Source organism: Ailuropoda melanoleuca, chromosome 2, assembly GCF_002007445.2.
Source record: "Ailuropoda melanoleuca isolate Jingjing chromosome 2, ASM200744v2, whole genome shotgun sequence".
Taxonomy (NCBI): Eukaryota; Metazoa; Chordata; class Mammalia; order Carnivora; family Ursidae; genus Ailuropoda; species Ailuropoda melanoleuca.
The window spans coordinates 164016760-164035830 of record NC_048219.1 but is presented as its reverse complement, the minus strand read 5'-3'; the positions used below and the strand labels follow the sequence as shown (position 1 = coordinate 164035830).

The following is a 19071-nucleotide window of genomic DNA, read 5'->3' as shown; positions in this document are numbered from 1 at the left end:
TGGTCTTTTGCCTCCAGCAACTTTTTTTTGTCATAGAAACTGTGGTAGGCCTTTTGAGTTCTGTTGAGAGTAGAAATATTTCTACAGACTGGGGAGGGGGAGAGTGAAGCAAACTGATGATTGTGTCAGTTTTTATTCCTGAGAACAGTAATCCCCTAAAGGTATATCTCTGAACATCAGAGGATTTGGGGGGAATTAAAGACCTGTGTGAGCCCCTGTATGGTATCGTTAGCCGTGCAAAGTGTATGTGTGAATTTAACACGTCAGTACAAACTGTCATAATTCAACTCTTGCCAGTAATAAGTGTATTTTGTAATGAGCGCCTATGTGAACTCACTACTTCTCTTCCCCTTAGAGCTATGAGATGTGTTCTAAATTTTAAGAAGACTTTTGGTTTGTAGCATATGGCTGTTACCAATACAGAAGAATTCTGGAAATTTTAGGATAAACTTTAGGTTTCAACAGCTCACTCAAAACATAGTACCTGAACCCTGTGCTACATGGAGATGAATGTAACACAGACTCTACCCCTAAGGAGCCGTAGATTCACGGAGACACCGGTAGGAGGATAGGTGACTGCAGTACAGTACATTAATACAGAGACAGGAAAGCACAAAAGACGGACACGTTTGCCCATAACCTGGTGAGCAGGAGGACCCAGAAGCCTTCCAGAAGTAGTGCTGCTCAAGGTCCCTTACAGAATTCCTCATTAGAGGAGCTTTCTGGGTAAAGGAGACAGCAGCAATGAGGGCACAGAGGTCAGAGGGACAAAACAGCACAGGGGTGGGGCTCCAGCTTTAGAGCACTGCCCAAAAGGCAGGGGTTGAAGAACAAGGACACGAACAGGGACAAAGTCAGGTCTCAGAGCCGTCTTGGACGTATGAGAGGCCTTGACCCATCTTAAGGCCACCAAAAGCCTTTGGCAAGATGCTCTTTTGGCCATGGCAGGAGGCCTGTTGGGAGGAAGTTGCAATAATTCAGACAAGAGAGATTATCAAGGACAGAATAACAGTAATGGGGTACATAGGGAGAAGGGAAAATTAATCCAAGAACTGTTTAAAAGCAGTAATCAGCACATGGGATTGACTAGATATGGAGTTTCAGATGAGGGGGAGGAGTCAGCAAGAACTCTCAGATCGTGGCTGGAGCAGGTTGGTTGAGGAGGTTTTAGGGCACCAGCTGAGAGCATTAATGATTAGTTCCCTGTTAATGTCATTTGTAAGTATGTTTTGTGCTGAGTTTTCAGCTATTAAAGTAGGACCCCTTCCAAGCAAATTCACATTTGAAAATATAAAGACTTGACAGTTCCAGTGTCTGAGGACCTACACGGGGTAAGCACATACGCTTAGAAAAGCCAAGGCGATGTGGCACAGAGACAAAACTGGACTTGCCTTGTGAATCTGGGTAGATAAGGATGCTGCGTGACTGGCCTCCTGGAAATAGAATGGTTCATCCACAGCTTGGAGACTGGAATCTTTCTTGTGGGAAAAGGAATTGCCGATCTAGTTACTTCACCCCAGGGAATTAGGAACTGAGATTTCTCTTCCCAGTGACCATCCTTGGTACTCTGGGAGCAGATTTATTTTCTTGAGGAACACTGTCTTATTTAAAGTAAGAGCGCCTGGTCCTGTCTACTTTCCACCTCCCACCCCGTGTACTTACCACAGAGTTCAGAAGCAAAGGTTTCCCCATACCCAGTCTCAGTTAGTAGGATCATTAATGTGGAGGATGCAAAACCAGTGTCCGCGTAATGAATTAGAAGTGGTTTAGAGTTTAGAAGGGTAGTCTAGAATTAACCTTTGGGGAGTTTTACCTCACTTCATTAATTTTTCCATATTCTTTTTTCTCTTGAAAGAAAATAATACCAAGGAAAGCCAGTCTCTGAGGAAATTAAATGAAGTTGAAAACGAACGGTTGTGTTCGATAAGCTCTCACTTGACACCTTTTCATTGGTAAACCACAAGGAATCTTCCCTAGAGATCAGTGGCCTCTACCTCACAGTCTGAGGAGAAAAACCCTCTTTGATCATTTGACTTTGTCTACCCAGTTTGGACTTTAGGGTATAATAAACCATAATATGTCAGTGGTGTGGTAATGCTAGATATTTTGTCTTTTACCAGAATGGTTGATTATAATGCACTGCTTACGATTTGCTTTCTATAAAAGGAATATTTGTACTTTTTTGTGTTTGATTCACACAGTACAGTTTTCTCAAGTCCTGTTATTAAGTGGTTACATCCAGAAAGCGAAAAATATGCTGAGGTAGTATTTTATTGGCGAACATCTAATATTTTCACTAACCATAACTGTCAGATTGTTCTGACTTTTGAGTGCCCCAACTGTAAAAATTATACAGAAAATGTGGCCTATCATGGGATTCTGAATAGCCCATGTAAGGCCTCAAGCACATGGATTACCTTCTCTCTTCTTTCTCCCCCTAAGTAAAGAATGGAATCCATACACCCTTTCTCCATAAGTAATTTAAATCCTCTTCTTTAAGGAACTTGGAAAACAACATAACTGCAGTGTCACTAGTTGTGTTAACACATAAATGCCATCACAATTATGGGGATTTTTTTTTATCTTAAACTGAGTCTTGGCTGAACTTTATCAGGAAGAGTATCTCTTTTTTATAACAGCAAATTTTGACAAGATTGGGTATATGCTTTTTAAAAATGGTACACAAAGATAGAAAAAGGAAAAATCCCTTTATAACCCACTCAAAATTAACATTTAGGAGAGGAACTTCTCCATAATGTATTCTAATTTTTCCTAACTTCTTTGTCTTCACTTTCATCTCTACATTTGAAACATTAAATAGTATCCTCTGCCATTCTTAGTGTCATTTTTATATTTTAATTAGATGTTCATTCACACGAACATGAATTTGTATTAAAACTTGCATTTAAACAGAACGTATTTTTGTATTTTTCTCCATTTACCAGCTAAACAGCCGTAAGTATGTTTGTTACATGTTAGTCTCAGGGGTGTGTGATTTGGGCGTCAGAGCTTAATTTCATATGTTCATTTCCTCCTCTGACAAATAAATGCAATGGCAGCCATGGGCATTGTGAGATTAGTTTGTCATTGTTTTTAAGAAACAAGAAGTCCAAAAGATAGGAAGCACTTTGATGATATCCTAATTATAGGATTTAAATAATTATAGAAATTGGACATATGACTACCAAGTCACATTAGATAATCTGTATGTAAATCAGGGAGAGAAAGTGTTTATTTCTGTGCTTTGAAAGTGGCTTGAATTCACCCTTGAGATTTACCTTAGGAATCATTACGTAAGTCTTCACTGACATGGTCCTTGGCCGGCTACATGATGTCTGCTCTTACAAAATGTATCTGTTCTCTACCTCCATTAAACTTAATATGTTTTCACTTAAAAGGAATCAAAACTCTGCTCTGGTTAAACTTGTCGGATGGTATTTATTTATCGAAAGTAGTTGCTATATACTTTTCTTTTAAGCTTACCTTGTATTTCTGTTAAAAAATCAAGTTTCACATCTCACTGGGTCATGTATTACTGGCAATTGATGAAGTTACTCTCATTTGGGCCACATTTTACTTCACCTGAGACTTATTTAGTTAACTGGATTAACTGTTTAAGAATTCTAATGGATTGTTCTTATTTTGAAACCTTTGTACATCTTTTTCTCTTGGCCTTTTGCCATTGATGAGGTATGAATTTCCAGGTTGGTTCTTTTAATACCATTTTTGAATTCCTGGTACTCAAGTCATCCTAACCTTTTACTCTTTTCATTTAGTTACCCTAGTGTCTTTAAGGTGACTTAAGAGCTTTTCTTTCATTCATGTGGTGCATGCAAAAGCCACTCTTTTCTTGACTGTACCAATGAGACAAATCATGTGTTCATTTAAAAATCAGAATCCCAGATCTGGTCATGTCCATCTTACTCTTATCTCATTTTAACTCAGATATAAGGTCTCTAAAGACAGTTTGATAATACCTGTACCTTAAATCTGGTCTTCAAAAGATAGGCCTTCTCTGTGAATTTTTAGGCTAAGCTTTGTGATTTGAGAAGACATTGTGAAAGGCAGTGGAAATGAATGCTCATGGGGGTCAGGCAAATGAGATTGGGGTGGGTGGGCGGGGAGATGGTTTCTCCCAGGCAGAAGGACACATGGTCGTGGCCTTGACCATCCTGAAGAGTTTGCTCATCTTGGATTCTCTCATAGATTATGTCTGTCACATTTGTGGAATGGTTTTGGTCATGTTAGGCCCTAGATGGTCAAATAAATTAATTTAACAGATGGAAGGAAAGGTGTGATTGCCATTAGTTTCCATGTATGTCCATGTTTTACCTTTCTAAGGTTCTGACAGGAGAGGTGATTGTTTTTTATGTGGCCTTGTATCTGTTTGAATGAGATATAGTCATCTTGAGCCTGCTTAATTTACTGTCAGCTCATCTCCTTATATTGAAAAAGCAGCTCACCCAGCCGCCTCTTCAAGTGTTTGCAGATTCTGGCCACTCCCAATAGTCAGATTAATGACTGCAACATTCTTTTTTTTGCCCTCCAAACCATACCAAAGTTGTTGGTATAGTTGTTCTCAATTTGTTACCAAAGAGGAAATGATATAAGCCAAAGGCTGTTTTAAGAACTATGCTTCCTCCATCCCCTAAGTTTATTTTAACAGATTATTGTGTCACAGTGTTTTTATGCTTTTATCTTTGACCAAAGTGTTTATTTTGAGAAACAATTATTAAACTGCATTAAAAACATACACGATGTTCCAATACCATCTTGGTTACAATATTAAAGGAAACTCAGACTAAGGCTGGATGAAATTGAACACATATTTCCATGTCAGACTTCCTACCATTTTGCTTGTTTGTATTGATTTCTCCTGACATGCTCTTCTTTTATTGAGCACCACTCTTTTTTTTATTTTTTTCTTATTCTTTCTCTCTCTCTTTTTCTTTTTCTTTTAAATCCCCTTCCTAGAGCTCTGTGTGCTAAGAGCAATTGTAGAAGGAGACCAACTTATATTAAACCTGCCTGGAGTCAAAATGTAATCTAACACCTGTAGTCTGCAATTTGTCATCACTTCATGGATACTTGGTTTTTTTGTTTTATGTTTTTTTTTTTTTTTAATAACAGATTTCCTGAGTTTTGACCTTAGGATACTGTATAATCCAAAAAAAGCAACAAAACTAAACCATGGTTTTTAATAAGTCTTATAATAGTGTTAGGATGTGAAATTACAACCGTTAAGAGTCAACTCCAGTAACATCATTTGAAGTTAGAAATAGTGCTGAGTTGTATATCTAGGAGAATGTTTTGCCGGCGAAAATGGCTTTGAGGGATAAATTCAAGAGACAAATCCTAATGCACATGTAATTTCTCTTACACTCATTCTCCAAGACCTTCCTTGGTGACTTGGCACAAGTAAGAATGGTTTTAACTAAAGGGGACATTCTGCATTTTATATTAAATGTTTTGTTTTCATTAGGAGAAAGACAGGGCTATCTGTTGAGCGTGATTCACGTAGTAGAAAGTTTTCAAACTTTTTGGTCTCACTATCCCCTTTTGCTCTTGCTGTTGAGGACTCCAGTAATAATGTATCCATCAATATTTGCCACATTAGAAATTAATTCTGAGAAAGTTTTAAATGTTTATTAATTTAAAAATAATTATAAATAATGTATGTAAATGTTACATCTTTACGAAAAATAACTGTATTTCCAAAACAAAAAAAATGAGAAGAGTACCATTGTTTTTATATATTTTTTGCAAATATTTTAAATGTCTGGCATAATGGATGACAACTGGATTCTCAAAATCACTTTTGCATTTAATCTGATACAATATGTAGCTTTAATTGTAGTAAAAGAAAATCAAGCCTTACACAGACAAGTGATCAGAAAAGGGAGGAGTATTTTAATTGCCTTTCCAGGTAATTGTGATATTTTTCTTTGTTACTACAGGAGAAACTTGCAAATGGTAGTTTCATAAAATTTAGTTGCAAAGTGGAATATAAGTCATACTGATAAACTTTCATACTTCACTGGTCTGCCTTGCACTTCGAATGTATCTTTTACCTATACATAGTTTTGTAATATCATGCATTGGTAATTTGGAAAATACTGATTTACTGAGTGATGCCAATCTTCCAAATGCTAACACATTTCATTGTATGATTCATTTGATTAATTAATTTATTTTAAAGATTTATTTATTTGAGAGAGAGAGTATGAGCAGGGGGAAGGGCAGAGGAGAGAGAGAGAGAGAATCTCAAGCAGACTCCCCACTGAGCACAGACCCTGACGTGGGACTCGATCTCGGGATCCTGAGATCTTGACCCAAGCCGAAATCAAGAGACAGATGCTGAACCAACTGAGCCATCCAGGCACCCCCCCCCATTGTATGACATATTTAAAAATCTTTGTTAAATTCCCACCAATATCATCAGGAGAGTCTTTAAGTATTGGGGAGCTGTTAAATGTATAGCAGCAGCTACGTGTTTTCCAAAATTTTAAGTTTCGCTTGAAGGATCAAATTTTATCATTGGCAAAAATACTGTCAGATTATTTTCTTTGAAGTGGCAGGCTCACTTCATTTTTAAGAAAATAATTTTGTTTGTCTGTTAGTTGTTCTTTCAAGTAAAAATGAGATTCCATGACGAAGGTGGCTAGATCAGCTCGCAAATCAGATAATCACACAAGCACTCTTTCTCGTGCCAACCATCGTCCTGTAGTATTCCACACAAGTTCTTGATGTGCACCGCCTATTTCCTCACAGACTTTTAAAAAGAGGTATACTCAAGGGTTGAGTTTAATATAATTCATAATATATTACTGCATCATCAAGGACATTCTTAAACAAAAACAGCATTTTTACCATGCACATGTGGCAGTGAAGAATTCAGCCACTAGCGCAGTTTGGTGCCATTGACTTAATTTATTTTCACAGGCCAGCAGCTTTCCCACCATTGCTTTTGTACCATCAGTACAAATTTCATCATGCCCAAAAAGGCAAATAATGTCTTAGTTTTGCCATGAAAATAGTTTTGGTGTTCTAGACCTCTTGACAGGGAATCAGGATTTCCCCAGGGGTCCATGGACCACATTTTGAGAACCACTGATAAAGTATGTGTTCCTAAAAGGGTCCCAGGCTGTGCATAAAGAAGGTGTCACCTTGAACGGGTCTATGACTATGAGATATAATTCCTTGTGACAGATGCTTAAAAGGCAACTTCTCTGCGTTAGGGGCCATGTTAAAGAACAAAGATGCATGTAGTATATGAGTGAAAGAAATAGGGAAACTTGTAGACATGCCCATTTGCAGATCTGCAGATCTTTGGAGTGAAAAGGACAAACAGATCTCTGAATTTGTTGCTAATTTTTATAATAAGCATAACTGATAGAAAAATACATGAGGCATTATACCACTGATTCTTAAATCCTCACATTTTTTCATGGTAGTTATTACTTATAGAAGTCTTACTTATGAGGAGAACTCTGCTAAGTACTTTGCATGTATTATCTCCCTGAATCCTCATAACATTAGAAGTAAGATTTTACAGATTAACAAACACTGTGGCTCAGAGAAAGTACTTGTTCAGAATTGTAAGGCTAGTAAGCGAATGTGCTTTTCAGGATAAGGACTGGATTCAAAGCTAAAACTCTGTGACCCCAAAACTCGTGCTCACAGCTTATATACCATGCCATTATATGGGTTATACAGTGCCCTGCAATTTTTTTTAAATAAGAAATTATTAAAAAAATATATCATATTCGCTTTCAGATACCCAGTAGATGTAAGTTTCTATGAGTGACAGTTTATTTACTTTTAGTTTTGCTAAAATGTAATAATAACAAGAAAAATAATAACAGGTTATAATACCAAACAAGAATAATAACTGGTCTGAAAATAAAGAAGAAAGAATGTGGAATTAATCCAGTAGAGCAGAACAAAGATGTACTGACCACTTACTGTGTGCCAGACATATGGTGTGCCAATATGTAGCTCACAGTCCAATAAGTGAGATCGATAGATAATGGTTACATTAATATTTATGTTAATTAACAATCATTAATGCTAAGTTCTTCCCACTGAATTTTGAGCCAAAATTAATTGTCTTAAATGCTGATTTTGGGGAAAAGGGAACATTAGGGGTAGCGCAAGATTGTTAAAACTTAAATATCTCCCTTACATGATACTTTATATATAATGTATTTTAAAATAGCACCATTCACTCTTTTACTTATTTAACAAATTCTAATCGAGTTATGCACAGGGGCTTTTCAATTGTTCCAACCAATTGTTCTCATTGCCTGTTAAATATATTTCCTCAGGACTCTTAGTGGAAAAATGCTTTCCTTTTTTGGATCAACTATTTTACATTCTGTTGTCATAGATGAGGTAAATTAAACAAGTAAAAATAATTCCAGTATTAATGCAAAATAAATGCAGGAAAAGTCATCTCGTTCGTGTTCTCATCTCCTACTGATGAGAATCAACAGTTAGGACCTGAAGCTGTGGGAAAGCTCAGTCCCCTGGGTAAGGCTTGTCACAGAGATGCGGATGCTCCCCCTGGGGAACTTTTGTTTCAACCTGTTACCACACTGGATCAGCCACCCTCTACAGTCACCTTTCTAATAATTTCTCATTTTCTCTATATAAAAAAGACCACAAAGTCTTGGCTTATTGTAAGTAATCCAGTTCACCCCATAATGATACAGTGAATTATATACTTTCCTGAACTTAATCATTCAAGATCTCACTTCCTTCCCTGCAGGCAAAAACCATTATATTTTACACATGGCTCCCAGCTGGTTTTCATTGAGGCCTTCAAAATCTATTTGAACACCGAGAGGTTTAAGAAGAGCTGCTTTATCTTTCTTCGTCCACTTTTGTCATGGTACCATTTTGTCCTTGTGTTTTCAAACTTTTCAGTTTTGAAGGCAGAGAAACAACATGGGCCCGTATTATGGTTGCGTTTTGTCACCGTGTAAGGAAGATCAGGATTTTATTCTGAAGTTGATGTCTCTTTTGAATATATTTACAACTTTTATTTCTTCATTACTATCTTTATGTCCATTTATATATGTGTGCATCATATTTCAGCCCAAAGAGATTTCAGCAAGGAAATAAGGAATTTATTAGACTTTTAACTTTCTATTTGTCTATACCCTATCCATAACTTATTCATCAACATTTAATTGTTGGTGATAGGACTACTTATTAGAAAGCTTTGTAAATTAATAGATCCAATTATGATAGACACTCCATAAATATTGGATAAACTGACACTTTTTTTTAATCCTTTAACCTAGTGTTGATTGTCCGACATAATTCCTTTCAGACACAATAAGCACCTCTGATGAAGATGGCAGCTATCAGTTAAATGTAAATTAACTGTTCTCTTGAGGATAGAAGTACCAATGCATTCTTCTGGTCGTTGCTACTTGGGATACTCTGTTCAAAGTCCAAAAATATATTGGGAGCTAAGTTTTTCTTACTTAGCATGTGACTATATGAACATCTCTCTTCTCTCTACCAGTAGTGGTGGTTTCAAGCCCTACTATATTTCTGGCTAAATCAGATTATGATTGCAGTTCGTCGTGAGGGCTTTCCATCACCTTGACAGTAGAATGCCAGAGGGCCCTACATACTCTGGCCCTGGAGACCTCACACTTGTCCTTTCTCTCTGGCATAGGGCTGTTCAACATGACTTTCTGTGATGGGGGGAATGTGCTGTCCAATATGGTACTGCACAGTGTGACAATCGAGCACATGAAATGTGGCTCATGTGACTGAAGCACTAAGTCTTTTTTTGTTTTGCTTTTAGTTCTGGTTAATCTAACAAAATGTAAATAGCCACAGGTGGCTAGTGGCTGCTGGACTGGATGGTGTAGCTCTAACATGCTGCCTTCCTTGATGCTCTTCAAATATATCAAATATATTCCTCCCTACTGTGCTTTTGCTTACTGTTTCCTTTGCCTGGAATGCTCCTCTTCATGGCTTGTTCCTCACTTCCTTCAGACCACTGCTCAAGTGCTGCCTCCTTAAGGAGCCTTCTTTGAGTCACCAGATCTAAAATGACTTCCCCTCCTTCCAGTTCTCCTCCTTTTGCATTACTCAGTTTTTTGTTTATAGTATTTATTACTACCTGATATTTCATTTATGGTCTGTCACCTCAAAATCTAGAGACTTGGTTCAATTTTCTTTATAATCTTGCTCATAGAAGGCAGGGAAACATAAATGCTTAAGTGCATGGGATTTAAAATCAGACAGATATGTTTTGGAACACCAGTTCTGCTGCTAATAAGCTATGCTGCCTCACACAAATTTACCTATACACTCTCTGAACTCCAGTGTTCTCATCATAAAATAGGGGTAAAAATATCTACCTGCAGGATTACTGTGAAAATAAAGAAAAATGAGTAAAATTGACATATTTTTAGCATTCAGGCCATTGTTCAGCTCATAAACTTTACATGAATGCTACCATCTATTACTACTACTACCACCACTATTATTTTTGAAACTACTTAGACATTTTAGTGCTATGAACACTAATTGTCACATTGAAAAATTGACAAGAGAAGCTATGAAATAAAAGTCTTTGTAGAAATTATCAGGGATGAATCATTGACTAATTTAAGTTCAGTTGTGATGGAAGAAAAATCAAAACCAAAATAGAGCTGGAATGAATGATCGGGCTTCAGTTTGCAAAGGTCAAAAGGGAAGGGATGGATGGCTGTCTTTACAGAAGGATATATTCTGTTATTTGGGAAAATCAAGTGAAGAGAGATGGTGGGCATTATGAATAGAAAAGGTCAACTACTGGACCCATTTTGAAAAAGAGGGAAAATGATGAGACTGAAAAGCTTGTGGACTTGGGCAGTTTTGTTTTGTTTTGTTTTATGTAAATATCTGAGAAGATGCTCCATTAACCTTAACTTAAGAAAAATCCCAGAAAACAATAATCTAGTTGTGTGAAGAACTCATTAGAAAAGAACATATATCTCGATTCTTTGGCTTGGTTGATGTAATTATAAATTTTGTGGTTTAAAAAAGAAAAAAGAAGGAGAAGAAAAACGTCAGCCAGGAAATAGATGCCTGAATTGTCAAATGAGCTGAGGAACAGGATGACTTACAGGTCCATCCAACAGGAAGCCATGGCCTGGCCTCTCACTTAAGTTACTAAGGGCACTTGGTGGGGACGGGAACCAGACTTGATTCATCTAGTTAACCAACAAGGAATTTTGAGTTTTTCTGAGAAATTCAAACAGGAAAACTAGAGTTTAGTTAAGTGGGAATTCCGAAACCTATCTTATGAAGAAGAGGCTAGAAGAATTGACATTGTTTACTCAAGCTGTAAGAAAATGACGAAAAGTTCCTGCCATTTAGATAGGAGCATTTTAAGGCAGGGTTGTACTGCTTGTCCTTTCTCAGAAAGTCGGTCTTGTAAGCACTGGGCTCTACTCTTGTTCAGAGTACTTACGCCATGGGAAGGGAGCTCTGCACAATATTAGGAATTCCTTGATTATAATAATAATAAGCCACTACAATTGGTTAGTGAGGAAATTTATGCAGTGTTTTTTTGGGTTTTTTTTTTCTTTCTTTCTAAAAATTGTCCAGAGACAATAAACAACTTTCTGCCTGGAGTAATTAGAACATTTTGGAGGGAATGAAACTAGTTGGGACAGAACTTGGGGACTCTTTTTGTCTCAGGTCTTGTGCATATTGTGGTTGAAAGGGAGTTACAGCCCACGTGGCAGTGTGACTGAAGAAGCTCGGGCAGTCCCTTTTGGTGACTCGTAAGGCAGTTTCACTTTAGAGCTGCTCATTTTGTCATTCTCTATTTTGACTGCTCTCTCCTTCTCTGCTTGAAGATGCTCAAAATGTCACTTAAGCTTCTTTCTGTAAATATTGTCATGCCACCCAAGTCACTGTAGAATATTGTCTGACCGGAAATAAAACATTTCTCTTGGTAGATCATTTCTATTGTTGTTACTTCTCTGAGAACTATCTCCTCTTTTGTGATGGGCAGTGACATTACTGTTGTCCCTTGGAAACCTACTTTCTCACACTGACAGCTCCCTGTGTTTATAATTTCCGATGTAAAGGGTCTTCCTGAGGGGCTGCCTATTGCCAGGTTATTCTCGATCCAAACAGCACCTTACTGAGGAACTGTGAGGACTTAGTCAACCAAGCCGTGTCAAGTTGTTAGCGCTGCCCAGTCCAGCATAAGCGTCCAGTAAGCGGCAGCTCTTACTGTTGTTGTCCCACTGTTTCATGTGTGGCTTCCCTGCTAGCATGTGTTAGTGCTGCGCGAGTCTATGAAAGGAGAGGTAAAGGAGGCCAGTTGGTTGGATCTAGGAGAAGAACAAACCCTATCATGCAGAAAGATTATAGTAACTTCAAAGTCTAGTTCTGGAAAATCTCTTTAAATCTAACCAGTGCAAAATGGAAAACCCCTAAAGAACCAATCTAATTATTTAACTAAATGGAACCATTATGCTGACTTTTACTAGAGAAGGCAAGCATAATTTAGAAAATGGGGCATTTTAATTCTCCTTTGTTTTCCAATTAACGCAATTGCTCTAATAGGAGGTACTCGTGCTTGAGTATATATGTTGTTTGAGTACATATTTCATACATAATTTCAGTGTCTCTCTCTCTTTCTCTTTCTCACCAAAAACCAAAATCCTCACCTGTTGACATAATGGTTCCTTTATTACAATGGTCAGGCTGCCCAGATTATGACCTCAGAGCAAATATCTTCTGCCATCAAAGTGCCCTGAACAGGCCCACAGCGCAATTCTACGTTCCCTTCCGGCTATAATTAGGATGTTGAAGTAACAGAGCTCTCAGTTTTTTGCTGATGCCAGCTTACCACAGCAGACCACATGAATTTACTCTTAGTTGAAAGTAGTAAAGAAAATGCCAGGAACATTCATTTTAATTGGTCAACATTATATGGACCTTTAGTGCCACTGTTTTATGGTCCTGTGTTTTAGATTTCTTTCTGCCACCAGCCATCAGCTTATTATGCTAGAGATTCTTATTTGCATTTGATTATCCTTTTTATTATTATTTTGATTGTTACATGATTGCTAATTATCGTTTGAAAAGTTTCATCCTCTTCTGCTTGTTGTTACCTTCCCTAGGTAACAATTTCATGTGCCCTAATATTTACTAAATTCCATATAAAAGACCGACATTTTCACATTGGTAAGGAATTATTTTCTCATCAGATGGTCCCTGAGACTGGAATAGATGGCGGAATTTTTTTTCCCCTTAGATGCTTGCTTTGATGTTGCTATTTCATAGCCAAAAAAGAAAAATGGGTCATGTGGGTAGCATTTGGTAGTGGTAGTAATGGTGGTGGGAATGGTGGTATACCATTGATTCTTTAATGTAAATAGGCATGTTTTCTTCTGTACTGATGGGATTGATTTCCCCCCGGACTCTGGAAAATGTGTATCTTGTTGCTCTAACATGAAAGAGACTGAGTAAAATAGGAGAGAACGGTAAAAAGAGAAATGTATGTTTTTTAAAATGTGAACTCAACTATTCTTAAAGGCTTTGGGAAGACCCAGAAAGTTAGGCACTGATCTGAGTATAGGAAACGTTGTCCTTGTCTGTGGAGTTGACATAATGCTTTTTACTACGGACCGGACCGTCACAGTAGCCTTTTAATTACTTACGCGCTATTGCTGCTGGCTTTGTGAGGTGTGAGTAGCAGCTGAGGCAGTCTGCAGGGTCCAGCAATCCTCCCCCCTCGCCGTGAAGCCCATCTTAGGCCTGTGACGGGGGTGGGAGCAAGTTGCTATGATGGTCTCCTCTGTAGAGCTTTCTCTCTTTGGTCACATTGAAGAGGTTCCTAAATAAATATTAAAATGGGAAATTACTTCATGCAGAGAGACGATATTGAAGAAGCAGTTATGAAGATCAAGAATAAGCTTGCCGAACTAGGGTCAACTGACAAAACTAAAAATTTAGTTACGAGTTTGTTGTCCTTTATTCAAGGAAAACAATCCAGGAGTTGGGAGAGTCTGGTACCTCACCAACACTGGAGCACATTTCTGAAGGATTTGGGGCAAGATCAGGTTTTATTGATCATTAGAAGTGGCAACACGAGCAGGGCCTGGTTGTCTGGGGTTGCATACCTGACCTTATTTAGAGAGATCGAAGAACAAGAAAATAAGTATAGAGCCCAGGGTTGTCTTGGTGTTTGGGGATTGGCCGACAGCAAGTACCGTGCTTCCAGTCAAGTGGCGCATTTTCAGGAGTTCGGAGGTTCACTCTGCTGATGTGGCACCACGGGCAAGAGCAGCTCCCACTGGGGTCTAGAAATTTATTTAAACACTAGAGGGTTTTTTTGTTTGGTTTTGTTTTCATTTTTTAATGAGTAGGGAATATGCAGAGATAAAAGAGGAATTTAAGTTAATTACAACAACTAGAAAACCTGAACAATTAAGGATTAAAAAACAGAAATTAGGGAGTGTGTGCAAAACAGAGTATTAATAGTTTATAGTGATACTGAGGTCCATCTATGTGAATATGAAATAGTCATTTAAAATTCTTCATTTAAGAAAAATGTTGTATCTTTGGAAGTCTTTTTATTTTTAAAAAATATTATTTAAGGATCAATGTCAGGGCTGAAAGAAAATAAACATAAGTTCTTCCTAATTTTTTGAAGTATTGATTTTCTGGCTGAAATACCAGCTATTTCTCTGTTACACTCTTAAGGGTAATTATGAGGCTGATGGTAATAATTACTATCATTTATTGAATGTTTGCCCTAAACTTGAGGTGGACAAACTATGGCCCATGGCTAAATCTGGTCTGCCACCTGTTTTTATAAATAAAGTTTTATTGGAACACAGCCACGTTCATTTGCTTATGTATAACTTACGGCAGCGTTCACACTACAAAAATAGAGTTGAGTCATTGCAACAGAGACTGTATGGCCCTGCAAAACCTGCAATATTTACTATCTGGCCCTTTACTGAAAAAGTTTGTCAACCTCTGATTTAAGGTAAGCACTATTCTTTGCATACATTATGTTACTTAATTCTTACACCATCTCTAGGAAGTCAGTGTCTCACCCTTCCGTTATAGATAATGAACTTGAGGCTTAAAGATGTTATCGCCTTGTACAGGGACACCCAGTTAAGTGGAAGAGTCTGAACTTGAACCCATGAGGTCTGTTTGTAGAGCCTGCACTTTCTCACTGAGTCCAATTTCTTTGCCTTTAGGCTTTAGAGAGGTGGCATATCCTGCTGGTTAACAGCAGGGAAGGCTCTGGAGCCAGATTGTTTGAATGCAAATGACCTTGGGCAACAAATGACTTAACTTCTTTGTGCCTCAGAATATAAATGTCAGCACACTTTACTATTATTAACCCCTTGTTTTGTAAATGAGATTCTAAATCTCCAGGAATTCTTTTTAGTTTGCCAAAGACTTGAATTTGCAAATGACCACAGCAGTATTCCACAGGTAGATAGACCACACATACTTCAGAGGAATGATGGCTTTTGAAAGGTGAAATCCTGAGCCAAATGTTAATTTTTTTTCTTTATTTTAATTATCAGGTCCTTCATAGACAGCAGTCTCAGCCAGCCAAGGAGAGTTCGCCCCCCAGAGAAGAAGCTCCTCCCCCACCTCCTCCGACTGAAGACAGTTGTGCCAAAAAGCCCCGGTCTCGCACAAAGATCTCCCTGGAAGCCCTGGGGATCCTCCAAAGCTTTATTCATGACGTGGGCCTGTACCCTGATCAGGAAGCTATCCACACGCTCTCTGCCCAGCTGGATCTCCCCAAACACACCATCATCAAGTTCTTCCAGAACCAGCGGTATCATGTGAAGCATCACGGGAAGCTCAAGGAACACCTGGGCTCCGCGGTGGACGTGGCCGAGTATAAGGACGAGGAGCTGCTGACGGAGTCCGAGGAGAATGACAGCGAAGAAGGCTCTGAGGAGATGTACAAAGTGGAGGCCGAGGAGGAAAATGCGGAAAAAAGCAAGGCCGCGCCTGCTGAAATTGACCAGAGATAATGTGAACTCCTACCAGGCAAAGCAATACATCGGTCCAAGGATTTTCTGTTTTAATTTCTTTAAAAACATTTTTTTTGCTTTATTTTATTTTATTTTTGTCTTTTTTTTTTTTTGGTCTGTTTTGTTTTTCTTACCTTTTTTGACATTTCTTTGTTGCACAGGATACACCTATAGACTGAATAAGTTCAGTATTCCTGAATCAGACATCGCCTTGGCAAAGACACTAAAGTGTTACACTTTTACAACTGACTGGTCATAGTAATTATAATCACAGGAGACTCTGCCTTCATTATCCTTGCACTTATGGAAGAGACATCAGGCAAGTTCCAGGAGGAAAAGATCTACGAAATAAATGAAGGAAGCTACAAGTGTGTGTGTATATGTATATGTATATATCTATATATTTACATATATATATTAAATTGCATGGGACAGAGAACTTTACAATCCGAAAGAATAGACTGTGAAATGAGTTCTTAAAGAAGAGACTTGTTTATGTATTAAAAAAAAAAAAAAAAAAAACCACTTCACAGTGAGTCGCTTTGGCTTTTTGATAAACTGCGGCCTGCTCTCAGGGTGGGGTGACTATTTTTGAATTCCTATTTATTTTCTGTGTTTGTCCCTGATTTATTTTTTTTTTTTAATTCTATGGCTTCCTATCTGGCAGCTTGATGGGTAATTTTTGAGGTATGTATTTAACAAAATAAATCAACACTGCCAAAAAGAAAGAAGAAAGTAAAGTGGGAAAAAAAATCAGGGCACCTTAAAATGATACAAGTCAAATTGCTCTTAAGACACAATGCACACTTAAAATGACTCGATATGTTCTGTTATTCAACTTGTCATTCCTGTAGTGAACAGATGCATTTCTGTGGAATTCCAAATGAATAAAACTGTAATTCAGTACAGAGAAAACTTGTCCTTTAAGTGCAGTCTTGATAAAATGACATTTTGACGTTGGACGTATGGAATTCATAGTATGAGCCACGTTTTATTGTGAAACTTGCTTACCTGTTCGTGGCTTCAAATCTTAAAATTAATAAGCCTGCTCATTTAAAAGTTGTTTGTTGTTGCTGTTTTCTCTTTTTTCTTTCTTTTTTTTTTAAATAGAAAATAGTTCAATGTAATGTTAAGTTAGAAAAGAAGTTGCTGCCCAGTTAAAAGGGTTCCCTCTCAAATAAATCTCCATCCTTCCGTCTCCCAAAAGATGTTTCTTATTTCTGTTTCACTTGGGGCTTCCTCTTCTCCGTACACATTCCATCCACCTAACCAAACGTTTGTGGTCCCTGCTCTCAGGCCTCATCCCTTCCCTGGTGTGGCAGCCTGAACAAGAACCTGTTTTTGAATCGTTGTGCAGCTCCAGGCAATAGAGTAAGCGAAGCGATTTCAGTGGAATCACCTACTCATCATAAGTGGAAACATCTTCGCAGTTACCTACATAGCAATTACCTTACGTAAAGCAGAACTAATGCCGACTGGCTGTTTAGTGGAATGAGCATTAAAGCTGCAATCTACTATAGCTCTCCAAACCTCCTGTAGCTTCCTCTCAGAAGCACCAGTAGCATTACTTCCCACTTCTACTTAGAGTAATTGCAAGAGGTGACCTCACCTTCAGGACCTAATCCATGCTTCAACGTGGCCATCAAACAGTCCCACACGGTTGGATTTTTTTGGAGTTGTGCTCTCATGCAACCTTGTCAAAGACCTCATGCAATATCACTTTGAAAGTTATTTTCTGTTTACTACACAAACATTGTAATATAACTGTTAATACTATTTATATATTTGAAAGGTATAAAAGGTAGGAGTTAAAAAAAAAAACCTCTATGTGTAGATATTAACTCAGAACTTACAATATACAGGGAGAAGACATGTTGCAATACAAGCTAATTCTAGCTGCTCAGTAACCTCTGGAGTTTTTAAAGGGACATTTTCCTGTACTTTTTCAAATAATGATGTTGAAAAAATTCTCTTGATACGAGCGTCACATACCTTTGCAAAAGGATGGTGGTTTGCAGTTAAGCCCTGGGCCCCTCCTTCTGCTTCTGTAGTATGCTGCAGCTTTAATCCGAAAGTCCACGCTTGCTGCTTCCTGATCTCCGAGTTACTCTTTCCAAATTGTCTTCTTACACTGTTGCTGAAGGTCACTCTGTACATGTAATGGAAACTGATTTTGCCAAGCTCTTACAAGGTGGTTCATCTATCGATGGCATCCGCATTTGGTATCTTTTACACTTCAACCAAAAATTTATTAGGTATTTTTCAATGCTAAGTCTTGCCTTTTATTTTTTAATTTCACTGCTGAGTTTGCAGTGATTCTAAGTGAATCTGTGGGCATTTTAGCCTGTGGTCTTGCCAGATCTTTGCGAATTACAATGCATATATGTCTATTTATTCAATATCTGTCATATAATATCTATTTGGAAGAAGAAACTTTCTCTTGTAGTGCCTCTTGACAAAGCACAATTTCCCGCCTTTTTTTTTTTTGTGAAATGAAAAAACAAATTGTGTTTTATTGCGGTATCAACAATGTGAATAAGGATTAACATATTGTAAATGTTCTTTTTTCCATGTAAATCAACTATCTTTGTTATCACTAAGTGATAATTAATTTTTAACTTATGTGCATTGTTAGGCTGTTAGAATTTTTTGGTTGTTAAAATAAAACGCATTCAATAAATATGACTTCGTTCGTCAAGTATTTTACTGGGCATTGCCTTCTTTCCCATTTAATTTTTCATGTGGAGTGAGACCTTGTGAGTGTCAGAAAAACCCACTCCCTTATTTTAGAAATAAGGGAGCAGCCCCCGTGATTACAGATGTTTGAGTCCTGTATGGAGTTAATTGTACACGGCAATGCGTGTACATCTCTGTGTGTTTAGAAATGCACGCATGCTCACATTCTGGAGTTGGCAACGGGGAAAGCCATTGCGCCAAACGTTTTGTCGTATACAAACAAAACTCAAATGTATTAAGATGTATTTATGGGCTTGCTTCTTTATTTTTCTAGTGAATATTTTCTGTTTAT

General features: G+C 37.8%; 1 protein-coding gene across 4 annotated transcripts in view; it reads left to right on the top strand.

The window, feature by feature from the left end:
- Positions 1–18727, top strand: part of SATB2 (SATB homeobox 2) — a 191395-nt gene extending 172668 nt beyond the window's left edge. For all 4 annotated transcript variants that reach the window (XM_034654917.1, XM_034654915.1, XM_034654916.1 and 1 more), the window contains one exon: positions 15582–18727. In XM_034654917.1, the coding sequence (XP_034510808.1) occupies positions 15582–16043 (462 nt within the window). In that variant the 3' untranslated portion in view covers positions 16044–18727. The remainder of the gene's footprint in view (positions 1–15581) is intronic.
- The last annotated feature ends 344 nt before the right edge of the window (positions 18728–19071 follow it).